Source organism: Paralichthys olivaceus, chromosome 19, assembly GCF_024713975.1.
Source record: "Paralichthys olivaceus isolate ysfri-2021 chromosome 19, ASM2471397v2, whole genome shotgun sequence".
Classification (NCBI taxonomy): domain Eukaryota; kingdom Metazoa; phylum Chordata; class Actinopteri; order Pleuronectiformes; family Paralichthyidae; genus Paralichthys; species Paralichthys olivaceus.
Window position 1 is genome coordinate 9,671,908 of NC_091111.1, and position 9,446 is coordinate 9,681,353.

General features: G+C 38.3%; 1 protein-coding gene across 2 annotated transcripts; it reads right to left on the reverse strand.

Annotated features, from left to right (window-relative positions):
• On the reverse strand, positions 1 to 7,441 carry LOC109632333 (CSC1-like protein 2). Of its 2 annotated transcripts, XM_020091559.2 has the most exons (23): positions 7,297 to 7,441; positions 6,787 to 7,008; positions 6,570 to 6,649; positions 6,421 to 6,481; positions 6,234 to 6,271; positions 5,957 to 6,099; positions 5,565 to 5,610; positions 5,324 to 5,432; positions 4,731 to 4,801; positions 4,520 to 4,600; positions 4,072 to 4,189; positions 3,768 to 3,901; positions 3,286 to 3,423; positions 2,925 to 3,072; positions 2,731 to 2,837; positions 2,542 to 2,628; positions 2,358 to 2,423; positions 1,897 to 2,059; positions 1,506 to 1,611; positions 1,116 to 1,283; positions 613 to 728; positions 477 to 521; positions 1 to 294 (listed from the first exon to the last, which is right to left on the reverse strand). In XM_020091559.2, exons 2-23 carry the CDS (start codon positions 6,970 to 6,972, stop codon positions 52 to 54), a joined length of 2,454 nt encoding a protein of 817 aa, XP_019947118.1. In that variant the 5' UTR covers positions 6,973 to 7,008; positions 7,297 to 7,441; the 3' UTR covers positions 1 to 51. The 2 variants fall into 2 exon arrangements, with proteins under 2 accessions (XP_019947118.1, XP_069370789.1); XM_069514688.1 differs by lacking the exons at positions 5,957 to 6,099; positions 6,234 to 6,271; positions 6,421 to 6,481; ... (1 more) ...; positions 6,787 to 7,008; positions 7,297 to 7,441 and adding an exon at positions 5,835 to 5,906.
• Positions 7,442 to 9,446: the final 2,005 nt, after the last annotated feature.

Consider the following 9,446-nt stretch of genomic DNA (forward strand, 5'->3'; position numbering starts at 1 on the left):
TCCTGTTGTATCTATTTACAAAAATTTATTTACAGTCAGGACTCACAGGGATCATGTCTCACAGATTAACTCCACTACATCAGTGTATGGGTCTTCCACCACTGGACTGGTTCTGATGGTCTGGCTGTTAGCTGCATCTTCAAAAAGGTCATGAATTACATTTTTTGCTGAATCAGACTGATTTTTAGCCACTGGACTGACTCTGATTTTCAGGCTGCAATCTGCAGCTTCATCAGTCTGCTGAATCATGGTGCGGGCAGGTGCTTCAGGATGAAGCACCCTAGGAAGGTAGACCTGTAATTATACCGTTCAAAAGAGAGAAATGAGTACCGAAAAAAACTAAATGGTTTTTCTCAATACTCACTTTTGTGTTTTCTTTTATTTCACTTTTGTGTTTTCTATTATTTTACTTTTGTATTTTTAATGCAATATTGCAATATTGTTATTTTACTGTGAATATTGTTTGATTACACTACCTCTTGTTCTTCCTCAGCTACCTCTTCCCTGTCTTCTTTTTTCACCTGCATAAGAACACAAACAATATGAGGACCGGCTCGTTCTGAGGGATGGTGAAGATCTGTCGGACATATGCACACACATGCAAAAACTCACCTTATAGCTGTGTGGGCTGAGGTATTTGAAATAGCCAAAGAACTTCTGTGCCATGCAGACGAAAGCAGTGATCAATGGAAACACCATGGTGAAGATAGCTATGGAGCTCCAGAAACCTAAAAACACCACACAGGCATTGAGAAATACTGACATGAGGACTTCTCTCATTATGTAGCTGCTTGTCATTTCAACACATTATAATAACATATATTTGGTCCACAGTTCACTGGAAGAATTATGGTGTGAAACTGGATCATCTGACAGATTTGTGTGTTACATTTGATCAAATTAATTTCCAGGAGCAAGCTGAAGCAACATAGCTAAAATTCAGTAAATGAATGTAGAGTGACCACATGCAACATGCAGGACATTTTGCTTTTGTTTTTAAATTTTAACATCAGGTTTTTAACATCAATAGATATAGTTCACCACTTGTGCTCATCTACCATTAGTGAATGTACTGAGGTTCACATTTTCAGGTTAGGCCCATGTTTGTTTCTCACCTGATGTGACGCCAAAGTAGAAGTAAAGCCACAGAAGGCAGATGATGGGTGCGGCCATGACCATGTTGATAGCTTCTATGTGGACATGGCTATTAAGGGGGTTGGGAAGGTAGGCAGAGTAGAGGTTGTGTTTGTCCACAAAGTGTCTTATTGACATGAACAGTAGACCTGATGGAGTCAGACACATATACACACACACGCACACACACACACACACACACACACACACACACACACACACACACACACACAACCTTTAAGAAGCACACCATGTAAATGACTGGATATACATCGTATGCATAAAAGTGAAAAGGGGACATTGAGGTGTCTGGTAAAGTGAATTGAGTGTGTACAGGTGCATGTTGGTGTAAAGCAGACCTAACTACTCACCAAAAGGCGTAATGATTGGACAAATGATGCTGTAAGTCGTAATAACGGTGAACACACAGAGGGTCCAGCCATACATGGATCCATATTGAGATGCGTAGGCCTGGTCCTGTAAGAGAAAGTTAAAAAGAGGCTGAGAATAAAGTAAATTGCAGAAAAATATTTCATTCTTGTTCAAATGTTCCTTAAAAAGACTAAATCTAAATAGTTAGAATAATATGAATAATTAAAAATTCCCTGATGGAAAAAGCCTGTTCTGAACATGGTAGCATTTATAATACAATTAACAATAAGTTATTAACTATAACTTGTAAATGTTATATATTTATATCCCTTTCTGCTTTTACTACGTGTCGGGTATGACATTCCTTTAGTGGACAATACTGTGACTAACCTGTTTGACATATTTCCTTTCAGCTGCAGAGCGTGCAAATATCAAACGAAAGATATAAACCAGTAAGTCTGGAAACCGCAGCAATTCCAACACAGAGCCCAAAAACGCTGCTGTGATCACATAGTTGACCACGAATACTCCCTGGTTAGGCTTAAACAAACACCTGGTGTAAGAAGGAAGAGGAAAATAAACAGTTAAAAACACAATGAGAAAAATGCATTAAAGACAATGAGAATTATGTTTACAAACTATAATAACCAGCAGGTACATTTTTGATGATGTGAATAGCACAACTGTTGTAAATGAGCAACTAAACCCGAGAAGACAATGTTAAATATGAAACTTGACAAAACCTGACTGCTACAGGAAGGAAAAGGATCTTGCTGTATGCTCAAAATTAATTATAACATTTTTGATTAAAGTTTAAAATAGCAAGAAGCAGAAAAGAGAAATTTACTTACGCAAACCTCAATGTCCCTGTGCCGTGGAAAAAGCGTTCAATCAGCCATTCTAATAAGCCTGCGATACTGAAAAATACAAATAAAAAGAATTACAAAAATGCACTAATTGCTAATCTCTGAATTACTGTACATATTATGGATGCTGGGAACTGTTGCTTATTAAATCTGGTGTAACACAAATTACCTGGTGAGTCCTAGTGAGGGGAGGATGAGCACCATGAAGAGCAGGAAAAAGTAAAGTTTACGCATCGTGGTCAGCTGCTCACTGGAGCTGAGAGACAGAAGCAGCAGGATTAAAACCTTTACTCTAAGGTAACGGGAATCATGTGCATGTGAGCGTGTGTGTGAGTTAGTGTTTGTACGTGTGTAATACCTGCTCCAGTGTGATTCAAAGGATGTAGAATGGTAAACTATGGAAGGAAGCAATGAAGAAAACACCGCCAGCAGAAGAGTGGGGAAGAACTGACTGAGAATGGGAACCTAAGGTGAAAACAAACATAACAAACTTTAGCTTTTAACCCAAACTCGTGCTAAAAATATATGTGTGTCTGCATGTGCGAGCCTCACCATGAGATTGGTGAGGGGTACTGTCACACTGTTCAATGCATTCACATTCATGGAGGGAGTCGTGAGGAATGTGACCAGGGCCAGGAGGGCCAAGTTGACGAGAAGAAATCGCCCAAACCATTTGAACCTCTGCACTGACAGATTCTTCCTGTAGGAAAAACACAAGCAACAGGAAAGTTACACACAAAGAGGATCTTATTCCTCTCTATTCCTCTTCATCAGGCAACTAAACCACAATATTTTGAATGTTGATATTTAGCTAAAGATGATTTAGACATTTGCAGATGACATTATTCACAGTAACTTCTAGAATGATGAGTGCATGGAGCACATACTGAGGGGTCGGTGTGGAGGACCTTACCAGTTGATGGATCTGGCAAAAGTTGCGAATTTGACTCTCCAATTCTTCACTTTCAGACCTTCACTTTTGGATGAAGACTTGGGCCTTCTTCCGCAGAAGAATGTCTTGCACTTGACAGCGTTGAAGTCTTTCAGAACTCTGGTGTGAGACAGCAACAGCAGTTGGTGATATCCATTAACCAGCCCTCAACACTAGCATGTACCCTGTGGTCTGTTTCCAGTAAAAAGAAAATTCATGCCATGACAATAAAACTGATGTAAAACTGTTCTGATCAGTCAATGGACAAGCACAGTCATTGAAAAATAAAAAGAGTGGCACAAAAGAATGGTCAAAGAAAGAAGCAATGCAGTTTGATCAATCCCTCGCTCATATAGCAACAACTAATGCTATTACACGCAAAAAATTACATTATCACTTCTCAGGTTGCTGCTGTTTTTCCAACCTGTAAATACAGACATATGCACAAACATATAGCTACTCACTGTTTGGCCATGGCATTGGTCTTAAAGGTCACAAAGGCCATCCCCAGGGGGCGTGGTAATTCCTTTTCCAGCTCCTCCCTCATCTTGTCCAAGAGGTGTTGTTCTTTATTTCTGTAGAACTCGATGGCATCAACCTGAGCGAACACACACAGACACAATGATTACAACTTCACATAATCTCTCGCTGTAAAATACTTTGCACATTTGCTTCACTTACTTTGCCTGCAAATAAGAAACAATGATACAACCTACAAAAACTGTCTTTAGTACAATGTATTTTGTTTTACCATAAATTCCATCTCACCTCCTGAGAACTGCAACAGCACCGGAGTTGGCCACACACACGAGGGTTGACCTTCCTAGGTTTTTCTGAGTTCTCTGGGATAGACTTGTAGTAGTGCAGGTGTTCTCCTGCTTTAATCCTTGAAAACAAACATAGAAATTGGTTGAAGTTAGTAAAAGTAAACCTAACCATTTAAAACTTCTATATATACTTCTAAACATAGAATTTCCACTTCATGCTGGTGCTTGCTACCAACTCCTTTGCAGACAAGCATATATGTAAATATTGAACAGTCTATATGGCTACAATGTCCAGTAGAGTTGCTGGGATCTATTACAATTCTCTATGTGGGTTTATAGCAGCAGGCTACCTATTTCACACATTCCTTATCAAAATGAATAATATATAGTTGCTCGCTTACACATGTTAGAATGTTTTTTTATTTATTTAGTTACTTCTAATTTCTTACCTGTCCTGATCAATGCTCATGAGCTTGTTCACGTCATAGCCCAGGGTCACAGCCGTAACTTCGCAGGTCGGGTACGCCTCTCTGCAGAAAAACAGGACATTGAGGTGAGGAGCAGTTGGCTACTGTTGACATGCAAATGCGGTGCATCAACACTAAATGTAAACTTTATACAAGATGGAGACTATGGGAGGAAACGTTTCAGTCTACTCACATGAAATGGGCATTGATATCTTCTACCGTTGCTGTTTTAGGAACTGAACGCACAAACAAGGTGTTTGTGGTCTGCAAAGTAAAAAAAAAAAGACACATCAGTCACGTTTACTCACAGGTGACATCAAATGAATGGTATTCACCACACTATAATCAGTTATAGCTGTCATTACGCATTTAGGTCCTCATAAACAGATGTAATCCAATATTAAGAGTAAAATGGAGGTAGAGCATACCTCTGCCAAGGCCTAACAGCTCTCTTAGGAAATCAACCAAAATGTTGAAAAAGGCCCGATCTCACAATGTTAAAGAAAGTGAAAAAAGGGACCAGCATTCAATTTCAATGGGTTCTGCTTTGAGTCATGCCCCACCCCTCCACAAAATTTTATTTTTGTGTCACCCTGCTAAATAACAACAAACAAATGCAGATATAACCTCCTAGGCAGAGGTAACTAATAGAAACAGTTTGGGAAAAAAAGTCTCTGAACTCCATAAATGTAAGTATCAGTGAGTCAGTTTAAATGTGGATGATCAGAACATTCTGAAAAATAACATCAAATCTGACAGTCTAGTCCCGAGTAATCGTAGACTCACCTTCTCTCTGCTTCTGTCTTGTACTTGAGATGTGTGACGTCGCAGCAGAATAATTGTCAGGATCAAGAAGATAACTGCAACTCCTGTGTGCACCCATAACAGGCTGTTTCTAGAAGCAAACAGAAGACACAGAGAAACATTTAGGTATGAGCAAACCACAAAGCTCCTCTACATTACACAGCTTTACTCATACATCCTTGTACATTTATTTTTTAATTTCATACTCTGATAGAGTAGTTACCCATTTGGAAGATTCCTGATAGTTAATCCTTCGAAATTAACATCGGCTGAAAGAGATAAACAGCACATTTTAAATTAAACTGTGGTTGAGACAAGAACGTGAACAGAAAAATACAGGCCACCTAAACCAGCGTTCAGTCAAAACCACTGACAAAATGAAAATCACAATATAGTGACAAGACACTGATTATGAAGTAGACACAGTTCAACCCCTCCATGTTGATTGCTTGATTCACTTGAAGCCACCAGAAACTATTTAGTAAATACACACCTGAATCAGTTTCTAACATCTGTAAAGGAACAGTCATTAACAGACACTGGATATTATTATCATTGTGTCATTTAGCATGTGTAAATTTGAGCTGTTATCAGAGACAGTGATGTCTAACACACCTAGTAGGTTTACACTCAAATTGATTGGCAGTATGACTGACAGGGAGATCAAAGTCATTAGGAACAGCAAGAAGATCAGATGGCGCTTAAAGGATAAGTAGTTAATTCCGTCCAGGCCACTTTTGGCTTGTATTTGTTCATCACTGTAACACACACAGAGACACTGATGAGAGGAAACCAACACATCTTGTATACGAATCATGATAAAACAGATATAGATGAGCCACAAGTTAAGAAACATTGATAAACAAGGAAGAATCAAACCATAGTCACTTACCTCAAATTGTAGGTGAAACGAATCCAAGACAAGAATCCCTAAAGACAAAGACAGATATTTGGATCACATTAACATACAATAATATTGATATCTGACTGGCTAATTGTCTAGCAGAGTGTTTTCCCTTTGCCATGCGTTATTTGCCCCAGGAGCATATATGGCAAACTAACTATTTTCTTTTAAATACCTTTTCAGCTGCAGTAGATGGAAGTGACGCATTTCCATTACCGTGTCCTTCCTCCATTACCCTGAAATACAAAGATCACAGCACTTTTCATATTCATTGTGTCTACCACACATAGCTCAAACCTCATATTTGTCAAGTTGTAAACTGACTGTGCATTGTCTGCAACCAGAGCTATACGCCCATGGTCGCAACACTTCGTCCTGATGAGGCAGAACAGTAATAGCAGCAGCTGTAGATAAAAAGAAAAGTCATTATAGTTTATTACATTTGTCTCTTTCTTTGACTTTGTTTGTATTTGAAGATGTATTCATTCATAAGAACTCTATATTAGTTTGATCAGAGTCACATCAGAAGTAAGATACAAACCAGAAAGCCACCACAATTGAGTGCTAAAACCATGGGCACTCCTCCGAAGAAGATTCCATCGAAACTGCTGTTGCGGCCGGAGCAGGTAGCATTTTGTGGGATGAAAATGGTACTGGCCTGTTGAATCGGGAAAGAGGGAGTATTGATGCCATTTTGCAACCAAAATTGTTGTTTGGGAGGCATCATTGGAGTAGAACCTGCTGTTTAATCTGAAGAAGGTATCTGCAGACACAAAAAATAGGAGAAATGACCTCCCAGAGCCAAAAGTGCTCCAACAGTGTGAAGAAAAACTTAATCTGTTGGTTTTTTTAATCCATACACTGCAAAACTGTTTTTACATTAAATGTGGGTCACAGTGTCCAAGGTCGAATCTGCAAATGTTTTGCTTCGTCAAAGCAATGGTGAAAAATATGTAATATACCATTTAAATTCTACTAAGCATCTTTTGTAAAATTTTATAAAAAACAGCTCTTTGCCACCTGTGAAAAGTCATTCCATAATTTGGCTTACATTAATTTTCTTTAAAATGCAGCGCTGCCTTTGAGAAGTAGAGTATGAAACATTGAAGATTCACTGGTTCTACAAAAGTAGACTTGTGAAATTGCTGAACGTCTTGAAACTTTTATGTGAATGTTATGGTGTCTTTCCCTTTCATTCACACACAGATTTGTCTTATCCTTTAATGGCATTCAACATCTATCATAAGCAAGTGGTCCTAGTTCAAAGACAGAGCAGATCAAAGCAAATAGACAGTTTTTTTTATTTATTTACAAAAAGGCAAAAATAATCTTTACAATAAATTCGGGCCCATAAAAGGTCAGCCTAACATAATTAAACTCAGACACCAACTGAGGACTACTTAACAGGACAAACTGACCTCCTCAACTAAGACACAGGGGAAAGGTATATAGGGCTGATCAGGCCATACGAACACAAAGGGGGATAGACTAAGACATAGTAAAATTTAAACAAACTACAACAACCACAAAACATAACAGTATAATGCTATTGAATAATAATAATAATAATAATAATAACTAAGGAAACATAATTAAACATCAAAATCAAAACAGTAAAACCAAAATTCTAAAGAAACCAATGTCCCTTCCCGTGATTATGAGGAACATGGTGCAGTGCAAAACTGTGGCTAAGGCTGAGGGGTAGAGTGGTCGTCCTACAACCAGAAGGTCTGTAGTTCAATCCTCAGTCTTCTCCATCTGCAAGTGTGAAAGATGTAAACAATTCAGTTGAATTATCAGTATCTTTAATTTCAGTTTCAGATCTACAATTGAATTCTGACTAGTCATAATTCAAGTTCTTGATATCTACAATAGTATTCTGATAAGTTCAAACTTAATATAAGGTATCTTGAAATGGGGAGAGTTAAAGATATATTAAACTTCAAGTACGACTAGTCAGAGTTACATTGTAGATACCTGAAACTGGAATTACAGTTTTAAGTAAGTTGCCAGTGTTTCTAATACTTATAGAAACATCCCTGTTCAAGTTGCTTTTCAAATAAACAGCTGGAAAGGATAAAATGTGAAATGAATAAGATTATTCAATTACCCCACAGCGGTTGTATGCCTTCGCCAACAAGTGTAGTTTTTGTCTACATACTTCAACATCTTTTTTTTTTTTTTTTTTGGTACACTGAAATCCTATCACTTCATCTTTGCATACAAGTTACAAATGATCAAAATTATATCACATTCAAGAGGCCTAAAACCTGTTTTTGAGGCCCTGTGACCTTGACCTTTGACCACTAATCAGGTCATCCATGAGTCCAAGTGAATAATGACAGATGTAACGAAATAGAAGTTAGGATACCACTGATTGTTGAAAACAATTTTCAAGGTGTGAAATAATCTGTTTGCTGTAAATATAGGAATACTTCTGTGAAACTTGTGCGTTATGCTGAGTCATGGATGCAGTGATAGAGGTCTTTATGCAAATGAAAGGAGAAGGACAGAACAAGTGACACACAACACAATTCAACAGAACCGGGGCCTGTTGTCTGTTGAGCCATGGTCCCAAATCCCTGGACTCCCAATGAGCAGGATTTGCCAGTGTGGAGACACTCCATCAAACAAATAAGCTTCAATACATTTCATATTGAAATTCTCTACTTCGTCTGGCTTCCTTTTCCAAACTGCCTCAAACCTTTCAGTGTAATGAGTCAGACAACATGTAATGGGCTGCCTTTGTGAGAATGCTGTGAGGTGCAATGTCAACAGCAGATGGCAGCAGTGACCACTCATAAAACAACCGTGATGCATCTGTACTGTCTTCAACAAATTTGACAAAATTGGGAGGACACAGGCATTTAAGGAACTTTATGCCATGTGGGTAAAATGTCAAGACTATAAGATCTCTGCCCTTAAAATTGATTGCACAGTAATTGGACATAGGAATGAGTGCTTTACAGTTAAATCAAGAGTACACAACAGTGGGCTTGTAAACAGCTCTGTAACAGTCACCTCCGGCACCCACAGTTCGACATGTCCTCCCACTTTTTGAGTGGTTTTGGCAAAGCTGATAATTCCAAAGAGAAAATGTTTCACCTGAATCTACCAAACAGGTGACTTGATGTCCTGATATTGTCATTGATAATTCTATCGTTTCCGATAGCCTACTTTATAGTCATTACAAATAGCAAA